General features: G+C 36.6%; 2 protein-coding genes across 2 annotated transcripts; one reads left to right on the top strand and one right to left on the bottom strand.

Moving 5' to 3' along the window:
• Window positions 1-2664: 2664 nt before the first annotated feature.
• LOC129002431 (GTPase HRas-like) lies at window positions 2665-4699 on the bottom strand. The gene has a single exon (XM_054430226.1). It carries the CDS (start codon window positions 4493-4495, stop codon window positions 3917-3919), a length of 579 nt encoding a protein of 192 aa, XP_054286201.1. The 5' UTR covers window positions 4496-4699; the 3' UTR covers window positions 2665-3916.
• Window positions 4700-5327: 628 nt separating this feature from the next.
• Window positions 5328-24602, top strand: LOC129002619 (vacuolar protein sorting-associated protein 51 homolog). The gene is made up of 15 exons (XM_054430564.1): window positions 5328-5474; window positions 8080-8214; window positions 9587-9688; window positions 11337-11456; window positions 11707-11847; window positions 12388-12531; window positions 13268-13371; window positions 13997-14188; window positions 15597-15819; window positions 16569-16784; window positions 17067-17210; window positions 20434-20544; window positions 21272-21493; window positions 22830-22942; window positions 23183-24602. Exons 1-15 carry the CDS (start codon window positions 5370-5372, stop codon window positions 23289-23291), a joined length of 2181 nt encoding a protein of 726 aa, XP_054286539.1. The 5' UTR covers window positions 5328-5369; the 3' UTR covers window positions 23292-24602.
• Window positions 24603-25499: the final 897 nt, after the last annotated feature.

Genomic DNA, 25499 nt, shown 5'->3' with positions numbered 1-25499 from the left:
TGTGATTTCCCACATAAGATGGTTAGGATACCTAGTCATGGCTATTCGACTAACCATTGCTAACCCATGATAAGGGTTGTTGACAGACAAGCTAATGCGAAAAAGGATGTGTCAGTTGCTGATACCATTTATTTACTTAACATCAAACTGGCCTCCACCAGATTACTAATTATCCTGCTGCATTGTTGCAACTTAATTATTTTATTGATGTTGCTTACCAATGGTGATTGATGCAGGATTGATAAAATTGTATAATTAGCCATAGTTTATGTTAAATACATACTTTTTAAATTTTGTTCAATTTTTAGTGTGGGGAGAATCTTGCATGGGATAGTATTTTGCAAGCTCTATCTTTTCAATTTGTTTGTTAGATTTTTAACATAATCTCAAGCCTGCATAACCTCACTTCTGGCTCTTGGTTTGAAATAAACTGTTTCACCATAGTACACTCCAATCTTCAAAACCACAGGTTTGATAAACTATAAAAACATGATCTTAAATAATTCCAGCTACCCATTACCAAAATATTCTATAATCTTTTTTTTATGGTGGTAACCCTACTGTCTTTAGTCCAAGATTGCATACAAGTGTAACCCCTAATATGTATTTAAATTAAAATATCAATAATTCAACTTCATTATTGTTGTTGCTGGTATAAAATTTAAACAGCTTACTAATCTGCAATTGAAAATAGCAAGCCCCGTTTACATGTTTGTAACTAAACGTTTGAAACAGTGATGCTGACAAATATTTTGTTGCTAAATGCAGTTTTAATGTGTTGTTAAAAAGGTACTTTAAACAGATGCACAGCTTATTGTGGTAAGCTGTTGAAAATATCCAAATGTTTTGAACAAAAGAAAACTACGGTGGCGTTCTTTGGATTGCTGGAAGCTTTTGCGTGAAACATATGTTGCAGAACTGCTAGCTTAAATCAAAGTTATGTGTACAAATATTAGAGAATGTTTCATGACTGATCTAAACACACTGAAAGTAAACTGACTGAATTAACAGGTATTTCGGCCCTAGGGCTGAAAGACACAACTTGGTCAACAACATAAAGTTACAGAGCCAGATGAAATTATTATTTTATGGTGAAAAATCATTGAATTTATTGACAAACTATAGTTTTTTTCCTAAATGATTGCAGCACAAATACTAATCTACAAATACAAATTTTATGTATTGCTTATATATTAGTTAAAAGTAAACAAATGACAATTAGGCCAATCTATTTAAAGACTTTTATCGATTGCAAACTAAAAACAATTAACACATTAGCAAAGCTATAAAGAGTCTTATAAGAAAAAGTTGCATATCATTTATTTTAAATCCAGCTCTATCTAAAGTCTACACTTTATATTTTCGAGATTAAAAAAAGTAAAGCTACTGCACAATACCTTTGACATCCCATTCTCATGTTAAAGTTGTCGCCAGTTTTTTAAATCAAAATTGTCATAGTTGATGTGAGTCATTGATAGATTACGCACTAAATTCTGTCGAATACACTGACTTTTTAACAAAGCAAACTAATGGATTAACTTATGGTGAGCTATAGCAACTGTTATGACCCATCAACTTGGTCAGCAACAAATAAGGTGGAAAATGGAATTTTAGACCCTAGCACATTCTGTGACTGGCTCGCATAACTATGTTCTTTTTTAATGAAAAATTGGCAACAGCTGTTCCATAAATGGGATGTCTACTTTAGTACGGTATTCAATAGTCAATGTCAATACTTTGCTCTTGATACAGAAAAATTAAAAGTGAACAACAGTAGTATTAGCATTGACTATATAACACTACAGTGTTATAGTGTAGTAGTGTGTTACAGTGTAGTGTTATATAGTCAATGGTATTAGCCTGTTAACAAGTAATTGTCTACAAGTTTTCAAATTCTTAACAGTGATAAATTACAAATTGTCATATTTACAGAAGGAAATATTACAGCTTTGGCAACAAAAAATCATAGTGGTAACCTCTTTTTGTGTATCTTAAATAGAGCTTACATTACATTAAACTTTTTAATTATTTGTACATCATTGACTATTCTGAAGATACATCTAGCCTAGTTGTATCAACGATTATTAATTTACAAGTGCAATGTCACGAGATGGATCATAAAAATCAAAAGGACAGAAACCATGTTGAAAAGTCTTCTTAAAACTAAATAAAATATAACAACTCTACTGTAGGCTATATCAAACATTGCAAGGTTATAATTACACTATTAGGCTACTGTATAAAACTAAATTAAAAATAAGCTACATGTCTTTGGCACCACAGTTGAGCGTTTCTAATAACATTTCATCTTTTAGTTTGAACTGTACTCCAGCAATCAAAACCCCTAGTAAAATATAAATATTCAAAGATTCTAAATTTAGTCACAGAAGACATATTACTATAACCCAGAATGCCAACCGCATGGTAAAAAGCATTAAGCGTTTTGAGAGAGCTTTGCCTGTCAATCCGTAGGCAGCGCCACCAGCGTTGCTATGCTGAGTGCATGGCAACGCTGGTGGCGCTGCCTACGATTGACAGGCAAAGCTCTCTCAAAACACTTAATGCTTTTTACCACGCGGTTGGCATTCTGGGTTATAGTAATATGTTTTCTGTGATTTAGTGTACTAATGTAATGTGGCAAGTGGCCTTGTCAAAAATGTTGAAATCTTGTACCTAGCCCTAGGCTATATAGTTAGTAATATAGTAGTTTATATATTATGAAATTTTGTCACACCACTTAAGAAGAAATACATTACAGTACTAGTAATATGTTTGGAGTTATACGGGTATATGAATTAGGAAAACGGGTATATGAATATTAATATAAACGGGTGGTGTTTTTGGTCTCTGGGGGCCTCAAAACGAAACAGTAAATCCTTCCCGGGTTCAGGTCTTATCATGAGACCTACGGTTGACTTATATCTTAGTCCCTTTATGGGAAATTCAATAAAACCAAGAAAACCAATACATAAGCTTAGTCAATAAAAGTACAACCTCTGATCCCCAACAAACATTGAAAAAGATACAAGTTTGTGTCAATTGTTACAGTTATACAAGTTTAAGTCTAACAAAGTTATTGGACAGCACATCAACATGTTTCAGCACCGGAATGAAAATGACTAACATCTTGTTTAAGATTTTCCAATTACCGTACAGTACCTACCTTATTTTAGTCAAATGTTAGTGTCATTAATACTTAACCTTTTTAAGTCACAGACATTTTCCCATAATTAGATTTTTGTCAAGTAAGATGATAATAGTCCTACTTAGATAAGTGAAAGACTGTGTGAAACTAATTCAGAATATAGAATGAATGCTGTATTCACAACAAGAACAAGATAGTAACCTTATATCTTGTAAACCATCCGGGTATCATCATCTTCAAAAGTGGCAACACCGCTGTCACGTCAAATCGAAACAGCTGTTGCACTAATTTATAATGAACAGTATAGGCCTAGGAAATGTTTCTGTTTAGACTTTTGTTATTTCTGTTACTACCTTGGCAATAGGCATGACTTTGCGACGTTGCCACACACAAATGCCCCGGCCTTGTGTTAAAGAAGGCTACAGTATCTTACATTTTAATTCACTTACTAGCCTAGATAGATTGAAAATTCAGCCTATATTACTTTTTAGCTTCCCATGTTTTCTAAATTAGGCTAGGCTACCTGAATTATTTGAGAAAAATAAGTAGAATACATTACTTGTGGGCCAAAGTCGTACAACAATTTTGAGACTAAGCCCTAGCCTGTAAACTTGCATATGTTCTTACGAGGTTATAAGTTACTTAAGTTAAAATAGGTATTTAAAAATGATTTAGTTTTGTTAAGCACAAAGACGCTTTCATACAGAACATGAAAATGTGTTTGGGCTTTTACACGTTTACTTTACATAGACCTACGCGCTACATAGGGGCCTAAAGTAAAGAACAAAACTTCTTGGACCTTTGATTCCCTCCTTTTAACTTCTTGTGTTTTTCCTTACCTTGTTGCTCCTTGTACCTTCTGATTTCTCGAACAAGTGTATAAAATGCATCATCAACACCCATTCTTGTCTTCGCCGATGTTTCTACAAGAGGAATATTGTACTGCTTAGCAACATCACGAGCTTCATTCATAGACACTGCCCAACTGGACAAGTCACACTTGTTTCCGACAAGAACCATGGGAACTTCTTCTGCATCCTTAACTCTTTTAATCTGTTCTCTGTAAGTACTAATATCTTCAAACGATTTTATACTGTTAACAGCAAACACAAGCAGAAATCCTTCACCAGTCCTCATGTACTGATCCCTCATTGCACTGTATTCTTCTTGACCTGCAGTGTCAAGAATATCTAACAAACAAGTCTCGCCATCAATAACAACTTGTTTTCTGTAAGAATCTTCTATCGTTGGGTCATACTCGTCAACAAAATGGTTTTGAATTAACTGGATAGTCAATGCACTTTTGCCTACACCTCCAGCACCCACAACAACTAACTTATATTCAGTCATCTCTTTACTAAAGAAAAAATAGCGTAAGAACGAAATCGTGTAAAATTATTAGGTCTACTTGTTAAGAAATATTATATTCATTTATTTAATCCAGATGAATCAGATATATCTGGCTCATTACAGTAAATATCACAACAACAATCTGCATCTGCACAAAACTGATTTATTTTAACACCGCTACCTGCTACTGCTACTACCATCCAGTCCAGTTGACACTGTTGAGTGTTGACAGATTCAGTAAGAAAAGCAGACGATAGATTGAGAAGGTAAAAGACGAAGCCACAGCCTTGACAATCAGCAATCGACACTCACTGACGCAGACTAAAAGTGTAATTTTCGTATGTTTATTTTGATGTGAAATATTTGAGTTTATAGCACCATTGACTATGCACCACAATTTTCTTTATAGAAAAATAGACATTTCATTCTGTTTTAAAATGATTCTGTTTTATATATCATTCTGGCAACGACTTAATGCATCACCTTAGACTCAATGTTGCCCTCTTTGTAAAATGTTTGTAATAGTGTCTAAATTGAAAACAAGAAAAATACAATAATATTATTGAGTTTATCAACAGGTACAATTTTTCAGAGGTGGTGCAGTATTAATAGAATGTAATATAGAATATATATAATCAATGACTAATGTCATGAGAGTTGCCTTTGGTCTCCTTAAGTACTATCCAATCCATGTGTAAGAAAATATAATTTTGTTTAGCGTGGAACCGACCTACAGCTGATGTTGACAGGTTGACACTGACATTTCATTCATTTCATACCATACCACCTTTCCGCTTATAAATATAACCTTAATTCTAGATTTATAGTTTGTACATATTATCCAACTTTTATTTATTTTAAAAGTAAGCTAAAGATGGCTGATAAAGGCCACGATTCAAAAGTTAAAAGTGAGGGAAATCCATACGATTTAGATGGCCAACAGTTTAATCCAGACATATACATGCAAAAACTTTTAAAGGTAGGCTATGAGATTGTTAACTTTTTAAGGTTTTCCTCAGATATGGTAAACTTTAGCATACAAATGACTTGATTTCTCCTTTAGAAATTCAGAATAATAAAGGTGATAATAGAGACAGGCTAATTATGTTTATATTTAGACCAAACAAATATTTTGGGACCGATCCGAAGCACTCATACTTTTCATGAATAGCCTAGGTCCTATGCCCCTTCTGCAAGAAACACATCTACTACTATCATCTGTTTCGGTCGTAATATTCTCAGATAAGCACCCTTATACAGGGTGAGTTTCTACTGACGTCCTTAACTTCGCCAGTGGATTATAATGATCAAAAGGAACAAAATAGATGCAAAAAAAACTAGTCTGATTCCGAACCTGTAATTGAGAAATTTGCGTTTTCTAAAAAATATTGGACTTTGTCTCACTAGTATTTATAAAAATAAAAACCAATTAATCTGGCGATTGATATTAAAAATAATCTAATTGGGCATTAAATTTACCATCAAATCAAGAAGGTTACATAAACAATAGGCCTATTTCATTTCATGCATCGGTTCCTAGCCGAATTGAAATTTAAAATTTGGTCTTATTAATTATTTAGGTTAAGTTTAAAGCGTTTGTACCCTTTTTATTCTGGTGCCATGTTATGTCCAACGAGATAAAAAACTTCTTCATTTAATAAGCTTTAAATTTATATATTATTTTAAATTGTTGTATGTAGAAATTACAGAAAAACCACCACCAAACTAAATTAAAACACGGTTTACTGTTTTGGTTTTAGCAAGGTAACAAACCCATAAAAATAATCTCACTGATTTACACATGTCTCGTGTTATGAAATCAGTTAATTGTAGGCCTACTCGTTCAAATCAGCTGATTCAATTGTTATGATCTGTAAACAAGTCAAAATCAGTTACCGGTATAGTAAATAACATATTAGTACAATCATTAATTATTTTTTATTTGGTTTCCACATCAGATTAAAACGCTTGTTTGTTATTTTCATGTTACGGATCCTTTCACAAGTTCAGAATATGCTCATATGCATTATGTTTATGGTTTTTGTTCCGGAAATGCATCTGAAAGTGTTTGTGAGTACATTCAACGCATTCCATACAGGCGGATTCCTGATCGAAAAACATTTATTCGGGTCCACCAGTGTTTGCGTGAAAATTGAAGGTTTCCCACCAACGGCCGCTTAGGTGGCAGTTTTATGCAAGATGTTGGATTGGAAGAGGCTGTCTTGGAACGGGTGAGTGAAGATCTGAGGATAAGTACGAGGACATTAGCCCTTCAGTTCAGGGTCTCGCAAACCTTTGTGTCAAAACTATTACAAAACAGGGGTTGCACCCATTTCATTTCACGCGTGTCCAGAAACTCGAGCTGAGAGATCCACCTCAGAGGCTTCAGTTTTGTCAGTGGATCCGGCAGGGATTTCCTGAAAACAATTTTATGGACTGATGAATGTTCGTGTATGAGAGATGGAGTCTTTAATTTCCATAATGAGCATTACAATGCTGACAATAACCCGCACCTCGTTCGTGAATCTCGGAGTCAGTCACGATTCAAGGTAAATGTGTTGGTTGGATTGATTGGAAAGCGAGTGATTTGACCATATTTTGACCTTCCTCCAACTTGTGACTACTCTACTCTTAATAACCATATTTTATATATTTGTTCAGACATTAGAATACCTAGTATAGGCATTGACTATGGGCTAGGCTATAAAATAAAATAGTTAAAGGGTAAAAGTTAAAAATACTAACCAAACCCAGCAACATGATAAAATATCAAGACGTGATATTTTAAGATATCATGTATATCTTATAGGTATTATATTATAGGTGGTGTTCTGTGATCTACCCAAGGTGTTTGATTGTGTAGACTATGTCGTTTTAATGAGCAAACTTCGACATTATTCATATTCTGGCATGGCTTTGTCTTGGATTGATTCTTATTTAACTAACAGGAAACAAAGAACATCAATTATAAAAAAATGGCAAAAAGTTTAACTCAAATTGGCACGAAGTTAAATGTGGTGTCCCACAAGGTTCGATATTAGGTCCTTTACTATTTTTAATTTGTCGTTGCCATACTGTTCTAAACTAACCTAACCTAACCAACCAAACTTGCTGTAACATTTTAACATACTGTATGATATTGCCCACATGCCATTTCTGTTATCAAACGGAATTACTCAAATTAAAATTACGATTACATAGCATCACATTTTGCTAGGGGGGTAGTATTCCAGTCGCAGACACGGCTACCATATTGGTTAGTTGGCAGATTTTGTGACGTCACATTTTACGTGGGGGGGGGAGTAGTTTTCTGGGGTAGTATTCCGCATCCCCTTATTATTTTATATCAATCAACAAAACAATCAACTACAGTCCAACCTCAAATCTTGCTAAAATCATAACCAATTTATTTTGATTTGTACAGATGGAGTTGTAGGATCAAAGTTCTACCCAGAAGACCACAATATGGCCTATAAGCCTAGAGACACAGTCTGCCCCAGCACATCCAATCAATCAACGAACCCAGCAACATTAATAATAAATATTTAACTTAGTTGATACTACAAAGCCTTTTAAATTTTCAGGAGTACAATCTTCAGCAGATAATGGATCATGAGACAGACGTTGTCAAAGACACTCTTACCCTTCACTCCGATATGCAGACTCTGGTGTATGAAAATTACAACAAGTTTATTTCAGCCACTGACACAGTCAGGAAGGTAAGTAAATATTTATATGTGCTTAATTGACGTGGCTTCTGAGAAATAAAAGGCCTAATTCGGTAACTAAATATGAGCAAGTTGTGAACATACCACAATATTTCTTTATTGGCAAATTTGACCTTTTTCTAATTGGTCGCCACTGCAGCCTCAAAACAAACTTAAAATCCCCTAACTTAAGCCTGTGTCACACTAGGCTACTTTACTAGCCGCTAGCGAAATAGCGGATACTAGTATATACACTAAGTAGCCAAATGGGACACAGTCAGTGGCGGCTAGTAGGAGTAGCACGCTAGTCAGATTTCAATACCCTTGAGAATTGAACATGTCCAATTTTTCTAGCTACTAACTAGCGGCTATTGATTCACGTGATCAACTAGTGGCTACTATGTAGCCAGTGTGACATGTGTATTAGCGTATTACCTAGCAGCTAGTGGCTGTGTATGTTTGGAGTTGGTTTGTTGTGGAAAGGTGGTCGTTTCCAATAATTAGATTTGTTAAAATTAGTGAAGTGAAGTGGTACAGTGGAGACATAATCAACTTTTTAAACATTTATCGGAAATATAAATGTCTTTGGGATATTACATGTCCTCATTATTTAAATCGGGACTTAAAAAGTCAAGCGTTTGCACAACTGATTAGGAAGGAGGTAGGCTATAGTATATTCTGGTTTGCCCATGCAAGAAGATGGGCTGAAGAAGAAGATTGAAGTAGTAAGGGATGGTTATCACAACCAAGTACCGGTAAATAAAATTAAGAAGTCCCAATATGAGGTACCGGCACAGAAAACATTTACAAACCCGTAATTCAACCCGGCTTATACCAACAGACGACATCTCACATAAAAACTACAATTTCCCTTCCTGTTCGGAGGTAGGAATGACATTGACTAGCTGAATCGCTGCTTCTACATTTTTTGTCTGGCAGCTTTACTCAAGGCTGTCCCTAAGGTTGGCGGCGCCTGGAGCAAACGTGGTCGTGGCGCCCCCTCCCCCCCAGTAATAGTCACATTCAAATATTTTAATACAAAAAGACGCTGCGCAGCGCCCCCTCAGCCACGGCGCCCGGGGCAGCTTGCCCCGGTTGCCCCCCCTTCGGACGGCCCTGGCTTTACTAGTGGCTACTTCACCAGCCGCTACTAAATAGCCTAGTGTGACACAACCTTTAGAGGAAAAAGTGCTGCTACTTAAGTGCAGAACAATAATGTTTGACTTACACTTCTCTAAAAGCAAAAATAAACCGGTTGTGAATTGGATCTACTAAGTTAACTAAAGTACATAACTTTAATATTTTACTACTAGATGACTTAATTTTTCTATTATCTCAAATGCATTATTTATTTTCAATTCAGAAATGTAATGCAATTTTTTAGATGAAAACAGATTTTAAGAAAATGGAGGATGAAATGGACTTGCTAGCAAAGAATATGGACTCTATCACATCGTTTTCCGAGTTGATCTCTTCAACATTGCAGGTAGTCTATATGGTTTTCTGATAAATTAATTTAGTGTCCACCATTAGATTGTAGCCTAAAAATAAATAAAAAATCACAATGTGAAAATAATTTTATGAAACTCACTTTTTGTGGATATTCATAGGCATTCACTGTGGATGCGATACTCCCTGGTGTGGATTAACGTCCGCACGAGTGAGTACTAGAACTATCCGCAGTACTATCCTGATAATTAGACCAATTCGTAGATATTAAGACAAAAATGTGGTTCGGATAAACAATAAACTGTAGGTCCCTTAGTTGCCATTAGCTGTATGGGCTATCAATTAACAGCTGTGTCTAAGGAATATGTCGACCTTGGTCACTGACAAGACTACAAGATCGCGCCACTCATTCTACACTCATCTCTATTACTTATGAAGTTAAACGGGGCAAAGACCGTGGGTACAGCTAGTGTTAAATCAAATAAAACTAGAGGACTTAAGCTGCTCCGCAGTGTTAAAATAAATATTATGTCCAAGAAATAATCAAATTTATGATTTTTGATTGAGTATTACAGTATCTTTAGCTTAACTGATTCAAACGGCCAATAGCTCAAAAATAAAGCCTATAATTTACTGATTATTTTGAGATTAAAAAACATTAACAATACTGGAGCTATTGATTTTTAATCATAGAAAATCCTTATGAAAAATAATTTTTATGTTGGTTGTTACCTTGCGTTTGCTTGAAACTCGTTCGATTTGAATAACTAATAGCGTAAATAAAAGCCGATATTTCCCTGAAGGTTCTTAGACCAAAATATATAGGATTATATAATTATAATTATAACTGGTGAATACATCTTAAATTAAGGTAAGAATTCAAAAATGAATCAAACTATTTTTTTTGGTCGAGTAATCCAGTAGGTAAATATATGCCGATGCTTGATGTGAAATCTTTGCGTGCATGCCTTCAATTTGAGATCTCAGTCAAGAAAATTGGTTGGGTAGAAGAGCCAAACGAACTCGGAAAAGAAGAACCAAATTTAACTGCCATAAGAAATACAAGGGGAGCAAATTTCGTTTACCTGTAAGCCAAATGGGATTATAGTATACATATATGCCGATGCTTGATGGCAAATCTGTGCGTGCATACCTTCAATTTGAGACCTCAATCGTGAAAATCGGTCGGGCAGAAGAGCCAAACTAACTCGGAAAAGAAAAACTAAATCATTAAAATATATAAGATGGTGAGTTGATGGCTCAGTCGGTAGTGTCACAGACTTCGGGTCCAAGGCAGCGATGTCGTGGGTTCGGATCCTGGTCACTGCCACTACTTTTTATCAGTACAGTTTACCCTTGTAGCCTACTGTACTGGCTCACCTCTTGCTTTGCTGAATACATTCCACGCACAAGTCCTCAGCCTATGTGGACAGTCAAATGCAAGTTAAAGAGGCTGCCAACCTCTTAAAAAAAGTCAAATCCATTCTTGTTGGTGGAGTTGATAGTTAGGTCTGATCGATGACTGATCAGTCTAAAAAGGTTTCGTCCCATCTAGAGGAGACAGTATCTTATAGAAGTTGTAAAAATTTGGGTTTGGCAAAATGAGTAAATAAATATATTTTATTCATAAAACTTTTAGTCAAATGCACTTGTTACAAATACCTTTTTCCTTTTTCCTGTTTCAGGATTCTAGACAACAAATAGCTCGATTGTCTGGGATTCATTCTCTTCTCAAACGTCTACAATTCCTATTTAAATTGCCAACAAAACTAAAAGCATTAATGGAGGAAGAAAATTATGCAGAGGTATTGTATTTTAATTTTAGTTTTAAGGTGAGAAAAAAATTGAGATTTATTTGCATCTTATTAATACATTTTTGATGTTTTACACTTAATATTAAACTATTTAGCAAAAAAGATTTAATTCATGGGTATTTTCAATTTTTTAAATGCTGTAAGTTTGAACAATTTTACGATTTTGGCCCAACAATGTTTTGCATTTGATATTGGATATTTATAAAATTATAAATTAAAATAATCGTTGAATCTTTCTCAGGCAGTTCAAGACTACTTACACACACAGCGAGTACTGGAACAGTATGGGAATTTGGAGAGTTTCCAAGGAATACAAAGGGAATGCAATGATATCCTGGACCAACTGAAGGAGCGACTCCGATCGCAGTTCAAGAGCAAAGACGTAAGCAGAACAGTAATCAACGTAATTAGTGAGGAGTTTTTCTATATTCAATGAAAATATCGCATTAAGTTTTCTTAAATTTAAAAAATGCAGCAATCCAAAAGGAAGTTAAAAGAATATTGTTGGTTTAGTGAAAAGTAAGGGACTTTTGTCATAGAGGTTTGGAATTAAATTCCATTAGTTGTTAATCTTTTGGCCAAAGACCATTTCAGTTTATTGATAGGTTAGAGCATACAAGGGAAATTATATCTTTATTGAAGGAGCACCTTGTAGCCTTGACTTATCAAAATAGTAGATACCTATATATGGATCAATTGTAGTTAATTTTTTATCACTAAAAAATAATATAATTGAACGAGCCACTCACCTAGAGTATTCTGCTGTAAAAATTATATTCCTTCTTCCTTAGTTTTTGTTGCTGAGATAGTTAATGGGACATATAAGATTGTATAGGCTAGTTGAAAATAAGCCGTCCTTCCATACATTTTTTAGCCTACATATTTAGCGTATTCAACAGAAATAAACTTTTATAATGTACAGGCCACTGCCAAGGAACTGGCCGAAAGTGTTGACCTTTTGCTTCAGTTGGATGAACCAGCGGAATCTTTGTGTTCAGAGTTTTTGGCACATGCAAAGACAAGACTTCAGGATCAGCTGACGTTGCTAAAAGATACTCCATGTCAGGTGTGTACCATCTTTATCTTATAGGATAAGCTTAGCTTTTTATTTTTAAACATACGCATAATAAATGAGTGCATCAGGGAATAACCGCTTAAGCTTGAGTTTTTACTTTGAATCTTACTTGGGAAAACAGGCGATTACGTTACACTGCTTGGAATACCTTGAACATCTTGCTCATATCCTTCTGTACTTCATAATGATAAAACTTAATGTATAATATTTCAACAGAGGATTGAAAAATACAATGTATCATAGCACACAATTATTGCATCAGTGAATGACCACCTATCAATCCGACAAGCAGAAAACACATGTGCATTTATTTTTAATCGTATTAAATCACTTTCTCTACCAAATAACCTGTTAAAGATCCTCACAACCAACAACAATAACCATTTCAGGATTGTTAAACAAGTTTTGTGAATGACCACTATTCATCTAGTAAAATAATGCAAAGTCTGAGGCTTGTTTTAGAGTGTCAAGTTTAGCAACTTGTGTGCATTTATAAACTTTTTTTTTAATTAAATAAAGCACTGCAATTGATCGTCTAATCAAGAAATGGTAAAAAAATAAGGCTTGGTACTTTCATAAGTTGACGTTTCTTATCTTATGGGTTAAGAATGAAGTACCGGTATTGTATTACATTTGATAACAATGTTTTTAGTAATTTGACTACCTAGATTTGTAAGAATCAACTAGGCTCAAAAGGTTATTGTATCTATATTTAATGTTTTTCCAGGACCTTATCGAGTTCATTGACCTGGGTAGCAATGGTTTCCTGAGTGATCTGTGTTTTGTAGTCACCTCCTACAATGACATGTTCATCAACCGGCCTGCGTGTTGGTAATATCTTTGTCTAGTATCTATGTCTGTACCAGTACCACTATCAACAAACATACAATTTTATAATTTTGTTTAGTATTTTTATGTGATTTATTTGATTATTAAATCGGAAAAAGTCTAGTTCACAAAAGTATAGTTTTGTCAACCCATAGAAAATAAAGTAGATTTTACCACTTGATTTGGGTGTTTTGTAGCCTAATGATTTTAGAATCCAATGTTTGTGATAAATCTGACTCGAGGCGAAGTATTTTGGTGGTTTTGTTGATCTTAGTATTAGTAACAAAGCTACCCTATGCATCTCACTCAATTGTACACTCATTCTTTGCTCACATTTGGGTTAAAATACACACCTATGTGGCGACCCCATCTCAACTGATGATAATGATTCCACACAAAGCCCATTGAGGCCAATGTGGACCGGTAACTTTGATGTTAAAAGAAGCTGCCAACCTTTAGCTGGAAAAGAAAATTTACATTTAAGTTGCTCCCAGAAAAATATCCTGTGGGCACCCTTCAAATACTGCAATCTTGGTAGGCTATATTACTAGCTTTATTTGAGTCATAATTTACAAAGCGTAACTATAGTTGCAGTGAAAGTAAAGTATAACTAGTGTTTTAATTGCAGTGACACTGAAGCTGGTGGCAAATTGAGCCAGTTTGTGTTTGACAACATGCATCAATACCTGGACCTGGTACAAAGTCATATAGAGAGTCAACAAGATGGAGGAGATTCTGCCATCTTGGTCCGGGCGTTGGATAGGTTCTACCGTAGATTGACAGCTGTAAACTCACTCTTCGACGACGACGACTTTGTCAAGTGAGACTGGTTCCTTATTTGTTATTGCTAAATGTTGACAAATGAGTCAATATACAGTTTACATTTGAATAGAAGGATTTAATAAGTTAAATATAGATTACTATCTCTGTCAGTCTTCATTTCCTACTCTCCTTCCATTTACCTCATGTCCTTGTCAATCGACCCTCTTCCCAAAGGTCTTCTTCCTTCTGGGCTTTCTAACATTATTTCAGTCCTTGGTCATTTATTTAGTATTAACTTGCCCATCTAAGTAGTCTTGGTTTTTATTGTAATACTATATTTATTTTGCTTTTGATGAGTAAAAGTCTCTATATGGAAGGCTCTAGCTGGAATCTGCTGATCCCATCTTTAGCTGAGGAAGTACTTGAATCATTACAAAATTAAATCACAAAACCAAAGCTTGATAATCACAAAAAATCACAGAAACATCTCTAGTAGTCAAACCAGATGCAAAATAAAACCTGAAAGAAAACAGCAAACAGTACAAATAGAGGTTATCCAAACCTATCAAATGGACTTATCTACACAATATGATAAGCAAGGTTGAGGTCATGTCCCTGTCCGGCAAATGGTGGATCTGATGTTGACAATAAAATGACCACTGCAAGACCTAAAAAGAACAGCGTAGACAATTTTTTGGTTACTTTTTCTCGTAGTAATTTTTCTTGGAGTAATTTGTCCTTGCAGTAATTATTATTTGAGTCTCCAATATATTTTCATTTTGTCATGGAGAACAGACCATATTTCGAATCAAAACATACAACAGACGTTTAAAATCACCAAAGAATATTTCATGTTATTGCCATTGCCACTCAAAAAATTAAGTAGTGACATTCTGCGAGTATTAAACTTAACCTTTTCGTTAATATACTACCACCATGTTTTTCATGTTCAAATCATGTTTAGGGCTAGGTTTTTTTAGGTTGGGTTATAATATGTAATAGGTTACGTACCTCATTCCGTCTTCAGTCTTAACTTAGTCTATGGATAAGAGAGACAAGACAAGACCCATTATCAAATCCTTATTAAAACATCATATTGAATATGGTCAAACGTCCGACGTAAGTCTTTATCAATGTATACATGCAGGTCGATGACACATAAAATTCACACATTTAAAAAAACAAAAGTTACAAATACGTTTAATACGATAGGCCGGCCACATTGAATACGGGACAAACCGATGCAGGTTACACGGCGGACACAACAGAACTCAAGTTAAGACCATAGATCCATATGTCCATAGACTAAGTTAAGATTGAAGACGGAACAAGGTACGTAACCTATTACATATTCGAATATCAGTCTTGGTGGCAAAGATGTTTAAGTTGGGTTATGGTTTTTACATTAGGTTTTGTGATAGTCCAAATTACTATCACTTGTGGATTTAAAACAATTATTTTTGCAGTGCGGGAATGGAGCTAGTAATGCGAGCTGCACGAAGACAATGTCGGATGCATCTCCACGCGCTCAAGTCACAGCTGACAGACAGTCTGTCACACGTGAGACAAGCATTGGCCGCTCCAAGACTGGTGGTGACAGATGCGGTGACACAGAATGGAACAGAACTTGTCACCCAGCTGGTACTCGCCACTGTGGAGAAGGTTAAGGGAGTCTTGCAGGACTTGTTGGTGAGTTGAGGTTCTGGTCTAGCTTTCTGTAAAATAAGTAAGTGAAAGTGAGGATATCAAAGTGTATACTGATTACTTAACTAACTGTAACGCTGCATGGCAGTTAGGCGATCCTTCCTCTTGTAAAAAGACACTGCTACGTTTAAGTAAGATTTGCTCGTCATGTTACATCCCGGTAGGTGGTAGCATCAGCATCTGACGTCAAATCACTAATCAGTGAAATATTTGAAACTAGGACTGTATACATCACATTGTCCATTAGTTCTTAGTTGCTAGCACCAACACTTGCTGATCAGCAAAGGATAAAACAAGGGATGGTGTGATGGGATTCGGGGAATGAAAAAACTGTAACAGGGTATTGCAGGATTGCAGTTGTTTAAAAAATCCCCCCTTACAGGGTTAAAGTCACCACTTGCACAATAGGGTCATAGAAGTTACAGATTTTACTAAGAGGTCAAGGAAGTAACTTTATAGTTACTTCCTTAAGAGAATAAAGATTTGAAGTTTATACTTCAAATATTTTTGGGGACCACAGAAGTTACTGAAAACATCATTGATTTTATTACAGTAGGAAAATGTTATTTCTTTGAAGCTACTTTAGAAAATCAGATACAACAATAATAATACTTGATTAATACATAATAGTAGAAAAATAATATCACTACTGATTGTAGAAAATATAGTAGTGTCCATAATCAATGATATTTGCACAGAATATATAGACAATTTCTGCACAGTGTTTTTTCCAGGTGTTTATTCAGCCTGACTTGGCGTTTGCTGCCAAACCCAAGTTCCTGGAAGCTTTCTGCATAGACTCAGTGAGAGAAGGACTTGTGGTGGGTTTCATACATCACCTCACGGCCACTGCTCGGTCATTCTGCTCAGCAAACGTACCTTCACTCCCGCTACTGCTCATCTTGTCCAAAACATGCCTGGAGTTTGAAGCCACCAACATTCACTACCTCGTAAGTTCACTGGACTATTTTCTGTTTTATAATAATACTAAGAGCTGGTTGGACTGAGAGATGTACACATGCAGGGTCTCGCTATATCACACGTGATGATAAATGTTTGTTACAGCTGAGTCTGACAGATGAGTGGTTCAGCACTGACGGAGGCTCGGCTCTGCTGACCTCAGGTAAAGAGATGTGTGCTGGGACGAGACAAGCAGCACAGGAGCTACTGAACCACTACGTACACATGCAGGGTCTGGCTATATCACACGTGATGATAAATGTTTGTTACAGCTGAGTCTGACAGATGAGTGGTTCAGCACTGACGGAGGCTCGGCTCTGCTGACCTCAGGTAAAGAGATGTGTGCTGGGACGAGACAAGCAGCACAGGAGCTACTCAACCACTATGTACACATGCAGGGTCTGGCTATATCACAGGTGATGATAAATGTTTGTTACAGCTGAGTCTGACAGATGAGTGGTTCAGCACGGACGGAGGCTCGGCTCTGTTGACCTCAGGTAAAGAGATGTGTGCTGGGACGAGACAAGCAGCACAGGAGCTACTGAACCACTACGTACACATGCAGGGTCTGGCTATATCACACGTGATGATAAATGTTTGTTACAGCTGAGTCTGACAGATGAGTGGTTCAGCACGGACGGAGGCTCGGCTCTGTTGACCTCAGGTAAAGAGATGTGTGCTGGGACGAGACAAGCAGCACAGGAGCTACTCAACCACTATGTACACATGCAGGGTCTCGCTATATCACAGGTGATGATAAATGTTTGTTACAGCTGAGTCTGACAGATGAGTGGTTCAGCACTGACGGAGGCTCGGCTCTGCTGACCTCAGGTAAAGAGATGTGTGCTGGGACGAGACAAGCAGCACAGGAGCTACTCAACCACTACGTACATATGCAGGGTCTGGCTATATCACAGGTAAGGCTAACACACAAGGAGTCAATGAGCCAGTTATATCTGTAGGATCAGAGGTGCCCATCCCCCCCAAACCCAGAGGCGCAATCCCCCCCCCCCCAAGCCAAGGGAGTAGTTCCCCCCAATTTATGCTGCCGTCTATTTAAACCTACCCTCCCCCACAAATTTATCTGACAAAATTCCCTTTACCTCATAAAACGAGCATTTCAAGTATTTAGTATCATAATTGTTTAGTAGTAAAAACGAATCTGGTTTTTGTTTGTATTTGTATTCTAAATAATCAAACTTGAGGTAAAGAAAAACAAACTTGCTGATAATCAAAATTAAATGTTTAATAGGAAACGTTAACAACATTTAACAATACATTATTATATCTAACTAATGGACGAATTAGAATTTTTTCAATTTATAATTCAGAATCTGTAATGTCAGTCAACATGTGCGCAGTGTTGCAATAGACAACGTCTTCAAAACGTACAACAATATACTCGGTGAATTACTCTACTCCAACACAGTACTGTAAACTGTAACATATTAGGTGGCTTTAATTTTTACAGAGTTTAAGAATTCACTTTGAACTCAACAGCTTTAAGTGCATTAATAATACATTGGCAAAAAGTATCTTGTTTCAAAATTATAGGCAGAGTCACGAAATAAGACAGACTTGTTGCTCGCAACTCCCAGGCTGCCTTCTACAAAAATCGCCGGGCAAAATACCCACAATACCTTAATTGCCACCAGTACAAAAGGTTTTTGTGACGAAGTAATTTACTATTCATTTTGATAGCCCCAGGATTGCCTTCTATGACTAATAATAATAATGATAGAAACGCATCTTGTCAGATAATCCGTTTGTACACAAAACACGAAACGATAACATATAGGTCTATCAATTCACGCGTGTATATTGCCGTGGGCAGGACTGGAAGTAAACTGAATCATGTTATGACGGAAAGACGTGGTCTCTGGATTGTCGTCTGTGTTATCAAAAGCTGATATTGCACTAGTTGTAGTGACGGAGGGGAGTGTTGAAAATATAATGGTATTCATAATTGAGTTTTCCATTCTAAATGATTGACAATAACAACTAATTTATATGCTGGATATAAATGATGGTCTCGAAATTCTACAGTACTGCGCGTAAAGAAATGTATTAAATACTTTGAGGAGTTTGAAATACCGTATACAAACACATAAAACTAGAGACAGAAAAACATTTTTGAGTGTAAACACTCAATTAATTATGAATCCCATTAAATTTTCAACACTCTTCTCAGTCACTACAATAGTGCAATATCAGCTGTTGAAAACGCAGACGACTCGACAATCCAGAGACCGCGTCGGTCCGTCATAACCTGAACCTGATTCAGTTTACTTCCAGTCCTGACGACGGCAATGTACTCGTGTGAATTGATAGGCCTATCTGTAATCGTTTCCTGTTTTGTGTTAAATGTTTGTAACGTATTCTGACGACACCTCCAGAAGTGGATCTTTTGTAAATCCTAACGATGGTGGAGTTAAAGAACCACCAAAACAAGTAAAATTTGTGGTTAAAAGGTGCGTTTTTACCATTCTTAGAAGCAATCTTAATTATAAATGGTAAAATGTTGTTGGTGTTGATAGTGAGCTACTTAGAAACACTTTTTCGGGCTGCTTATACAAAAATTATACATTCATTATGACAGCTGGCACAAAAATATCCCCCCCAAAATCCCCTAAAATAGCCCCCCCCCCAAAAAAAATTTCTACCCCCCCTCTGGGCACCCCTGTGTAGGATGGTGTTTGATTACAAAAAATGAGTCAAGGTGGGTTTACTAAGGGATTAGGATCTTATTAAAACGTTCCTTGCTGCTGGGTCAGTACTGACCCACGGCACAACCCTCACGTGGCCGGGTCAGTGCTGACCCAAAACCCACACTGCAGTTCATCAATCTGTTGCTCAGTGTGTGCCTAGTGTTGGTCGAAGGCGGACCTATACCACGATAGTGTGTAGTGTGACATGTTTTTGTTGTGATTTGGTAGTAGCTTTTTCCGTCAAATCCTCGTCTGGCAAGCTTAGATATCAACTTGTTGTCCCGTCTTTCTCCCTCCTATTGGCAATACAATGGGACCGGCTACGTTCCAAGCAAGGCTGCTATCCTGGGTGTTTTAGCGAACTACATTGACTCTCGTCGTAACACAGAGAAAGACCACTACACGTTATTTGCTATTTGTCAGATCGAAATTTGAAAGCCAATCGCCCGGCAATCGGGTTCGTTTGACGCTGTGCCGCACCGGTTATACGCCGCCATTGATGGGCCGTCCAGCAAACGTGTTAAGTGTTAAATTTGAAGACATAAAATTAGTTGTCCATTGATTGTCCTTTAAATGTGTTCTTGTGATACAGGATATTTAAAGACCCTCAAATAATCCAAGTCAGTATGTAGACCTAGTAGAAAGCGAACTAATAATTTTATTTCTAAATTATTGCTACTCTGTGTTTTTAATAAGTATACCTATGTCATACATACTGTATGTTGTCCAACAGTCAGCTTAAGTTCTCATATTATGATATTATCCTCTTTGTTTTAGGTTCTTGTAGAGTCTGAAAACCTAAAATGTTATGATAGCCTCCTAATAAACTACCATCCTATTTGCTAAGCTTCACTTTATTCCTAAATATATATGCCAATCAGTATACCGTATTTGTTAAGTACACTGTTGTAAGGTAACGATTTGTTGACAGATGTTGCGTAAGTCAGTGGAGACTAGAGATTGGCTGCACAGTCTGGAGCCTCGTACAGTACGAGCCGTCATGAAAAGGATCATGGAGGAAATGGCGACCATCGACTCCCAGGTGGGTCGCAAACAAAGCGAGATAATCTGATAATCATCACATGCATTACTATAATAGGTTTACTCTTGAACGTTACTATTTGGTATTTTTTTATCAATGTTTGTTATAGGTTATATCTATTTCATAATGTCAACATGACAAGTCCATATATTTGACCAAAATAAAGCCAAAAAACCTGTCATACTCCTCTAGGATAGTGTAAGGAAGCAAAACAGGCGTTGTGTGTAATCCCTATAAAACCTAATACTAATGCCGTCAACTTCCACCTAAGCCAGACACCTTTTATTTAAGGTGGGCCCACCCACCGGTTAACTTTAGGAATCAACACTCGTCAGTGCAATGTGTTAGTCAATTCTGCCACCGAATGACACATTTGATAGGACAGATTAAATGTCCTGAATGTGACTAATGATTCATTTTCTATTGATTAATTACCTTACTCCATCCACTGCTGTGCCCGGCCAAAACATCTGTTTCTTTTTGCATACAGTTAGATATTAAAATTTTTGTCAATTTTCTTACTACTATGTTGTTATTCTGTGGAGTGAGCTGGTCTGGTAAATCGCAGGGCTTCAATCCTAGAGGACCCGAATTAAAACCCCACCATTTGCTATGTAAGAGTGGCACATTTCTCAAGGCCCTTGATGTGCAAGACGATTTTGGACTAGACCTTCGGGTCCTAGGATGTGAAGGTAGGACTTAATACAAATAACTGTTTTATCCACAGGTAGGCATGTTGTTTGAGGAGGGATCGCACACAGAGCGTAGCTCCGACTCATCACACAAGACTCACTCTCGTCTTCATCGCAGCACAGCCAGTAACTGGTCGAGTCACTCTCTAGCAGCCAGCCATATACACAAGTTGTTCTCTGAGCGGATCGAGATCTTTGCCCCTGTTCAGTTTAACAAAGTTTCTATTTTAACTGGAGTGATCAAGATCAGCCTAAAGGTAATGTTTAGAGAATGGTGTTCATAGATTCTTACTTACTTACTGCTGTGGCCACTGGTACCCTAGATGGTACTTGGTGTTCATAGATAGAAAAATAATACCCCCGCCGCAGCAAACCTGCCGTCTAAGCGAATTTCCATTTGGCCGAATTGATTTTCAATTGATCTATTTAAATAACATTATTAGGTTTAACGAGTACCTAGATTTGCTGCTACAAGGAAACTAATAAAGTAGTGTGTTTTTAGTAAAATATTGATAGCTTACTATAAAATAAATAAATTTGCCAAGTTTGATCAAAATATATCCATAAACAAGCAAACTACAACATTTTACAATATTCTCCATAAGAATAACATGGGAATTTTAAATTTACCATTTTTTTAGTTTTCTCCGTAACCAATAACCGTACAAAAACACTTTTATATACTGAATTGTTTGTTTTTTTAAGCTCTTTAAGAAGGTTTAGAGAAAAATTGGGAAATTTTGTGTTTTGAGGGTAAGAAGTGAGAAAAACCAATTTTTACCCCATAAAACCCCCCATAAAACCCTGTTCCCATGGTCCGATCATGCTGGATCGCGAACTCATTCAAGTTTATCCCGCCTTACACCTTCAAACCAAATTTCATCAAAATCGGATACAAATTACTCAAGTTATCGTGTTCACGGACACATATATATATATATAAATCTATATATATATATATATATACATATATAAAAATTTGAACGAATGGTGTTTTTGGCCTCTGGGGACATTAAAATGAAAAAGTAAATCGGTCCCGGGCCTAAGTCTTACCATGAGACCTACGGTAATAGCTACTTCCCTATAGGGAAATTCGCTAAAACTCACCATCTTAAATTCTCGACATTGGCAGTTTATTAAGCTTGCTATCATGGAATTATGCTACGATATTTTCATTTTTGTCTGAGAAAATATTTTTGTTATCTCTACTTAAAAGATTATCTACATGGTCCACTGACTGCTTTTAGTAAGACAAAAATTATATATTCTATGTGTTTGCGCAATAGAGAAAGAAATTATGAGATATTACAACCGTTGCTATTGTAGCCGAACTACTTTTCCCTAAACCACTTCTTATTCTTGTCCTAAACAAACATTATCTTTATTTAAATTTAATTTGTAAATTAAACTTACTGGATTGTGCAGATTCTAATAAGCATTGGTCAATACAGTTTTTTAATAACAGCTAATTGGATGTGTAGACAGTGGACACAATTAAGAAATTTAGAATAATGCTCTTATTTGAAAACTATAAAATAATATATATATTTTTTTTAAACACTATTAAACCATTTTGCTATCTTATATTTACAGACTCTACTAGAGTGTATTCGTCTCAAGACATTCTCCAAGTATGGTCTTCAACAGATCCAAGTGGATTCTCACTACTTGCAGCTCTATCTTTGGAGATACGTGGCGGACGAGAAGTAAGTTTTTTTACAATTTTACGTGTCCCACCTTCATATCCTAGGATGTGGGCTCTAGCCTGGATTTGTTTTATTTTTTCCCTTGTGGGGTTGGGGTAATTGCTATATAGTTTTATACATTACTTCAAGCTAGGCTTACAAGGTTTTGGCATTAGCACTTAGATAAAATACCTTGGTGATTGGCAGGATTTGAACCTGAATCCTCGGAGAATAGTAATCTAATGAATGATTCTGTTGCAGCCTTATTCAGTTCCTACTTGATGAGATTCTCAGCAGTGCTGTTCACCGATGTTTAGACCCTGTATTGATGGAGCCAAGCGTGGTAGACATTATTTGTGAGAGAGGTTAGAAAGCAGTTCTGAAATCTCTCTAGGGGTAATGCAATGTAAAAAGTATTAAGATTAAGAGTGTTTTCTTTGTTGATTTTTACTAGGGATGGACGGGTCCCGAAATTTCGGGAATTTTTCGGGAAAAAAATATTCCCGATTATCGGGACGGGATTACATTTGACTCGGGAATTTTTCGGGACGGGATTTGGTCCGATCGTCGGCAATTTTTCCGCTTCGCGAGTGCCGATAACGCCGTTATTGCGAGCGATAGGTCCGCGAACGCAGGAGACGAAGTCATACCGACGATCGCGCCGTGACCGCGGAGTCCTACGGACGATCGCGCCGTGACCGCGAGTCATACCGACGATCGCGCCGTGACCGCGAGTCATGACGACGATCGCGCCGTGACCGCGGAGTTATACCGACGATCGCGCCATGACCGCGAGGTCCTACCGACGATCGCGCCGTGACCGCGAGTCATGACGACGATCGCGTCGTGACCGCGAGTCATACCGACGATCGCGCCGTGATCGCGAGTCATGACGACGATCTCGCCGTGACCGTGAGTCATACAGACGATAACCCCGTGACCCGCGAGTCACAAGTTACTATAGGTACCTGGAAATTGTTACCCATTTTTTGGTTTTTATAGATCAGTGCCACAAATGGTAAAAATTGATTTCATATGTCTTTTTTTGGTAACTGCAATACAGTACTTTCTTTTTATGCACGGAAAAAAATCCCGTCCCGTCCCGAAAATCGGGAAGGAAATAAAAATCCCGTCCCGTCCCGTCCCGAACTAAAAATTCAATCCCGTCCATCCCTAATTTTTACTATTCACATTCTGTATATTTGTTATATTATGCAATATTTGTTACATTTTAATCGTATTATACCGGGTGTCCGAAAAATAACTCCCTAGTTTTGATAAACGATTGTTTATTGTAGAGAATACATATTCTTATATCTAATACATGAAATTAAAGAGGGTTTACTCAAGTTTATTTTGACATTAGTACACCTCGATGTGTGACCCATTTGTAGCTCTACAGATATCTAACCGGTATTCGATCTCTCTCCAAGTGTTAGTTAACATATCAGGTGTCACTGATTCTACTGCAGCTACGATTCTTTGACGAAGATGGTCAATGTCACGTATCTTTTCTGAATAAACCAATTTCTTAACGTAACCCCACAGGAAAAAATCCAGTGGTGTTATGTCTGGGCTTCTTGGAGGCCACGCTATCGGGCCAGCTCTCCCCATCCATCTTGCCGGGAAACCGAAAGGGCCTCCAAGAAGCCCAGACATAACACCACTGGATTTTTTCATGTGGGGTTACGTTAAGAACTTGGTTTATTCAGAAAAGATACGTGACATTGACCATCTTCGTCAAAGAATCGTAGCTGCAGTAGAATCAGTGACACCAGATATGTTAACTAACACTTGGAGAGAGATCGATTACCGGTTAGATATCTGTAGAGCTACAAATGGGTCACATATCGAGGTGTACTAATGTCAAAATAAACTTGAGTAAACCCTCTTTAATTTCATGTATTAGATATAAGAATATGTATTCTCTACAATAAACAATCGTTTATCAAAACTAGGGAGTTATTTTTCGGACACCCGTTATTTATTTTATTACACAAATAAACAATTACAAAGAGAGCATGAATGATCTAACATGGCAGATTCAAAATCCGACTATAACTAATCACTTATTGCTATGATAACATTTCAATCTAGTGGTTCAAACAAAACCCACCTGAAGCTGCAAGTCAACCCATTAAGAAATAAAAAAAGTATATTAATTTCAGGTGAAGTGAACTTTTTTTGTTTGCCATGCAAACTCTCTTCAAAAACCACAATAACAATTCAGAGTTGGGATAACAAGTTTTCAACTTTTCATAGCCCTTAAAACGGATCTTGTTCAGTTTTCATTCAATCTTAAAAGTCAACCATTCAACCAATTCAGTAACCAAAACAACCATAATACTGTGACACAATAAACACATGACTTTGCTTACTATTGGTTTCTTTTCAGTTTAACCATCACTTATAATTAAACTTATAAACGTCTATGAAGTCAGTAAAAAATATGAATGTCATCTTAAAGTGGTCAAGGTTATACGACAAATATTAGATAATAAATGTAATACATTTCCATTCCAATATGCAATTTACTTTAATCAGTTGCTAGTTCAATGGTTTATTTATAGTGCAAAGA

This window comes from Macrosteles quadrilineatus, unplaced genomic scaffold (assembly GCF_028750875.1).
Source record: "Macrosteles quadrilineatus isolate MER2022 unplaced genomic scaffold, UCM_ALF_1.0 Scaffold_9__3_contigs__length_116548681, whole genome shotgun sequence".
In the NCBI taxonomy this organism is placed as follows: Eukaryota; Metazoa; Arthropoda; class Insecta; order Hemiptera; family Cicadellidae; genus Macrosteles; species Macrosteles quadrilineatus.
The sequence above is the reverse complement of the archived record's forward strand: the minus strand, read 5'-3'. Positions and strand labels throughout refer to the sequence as shown.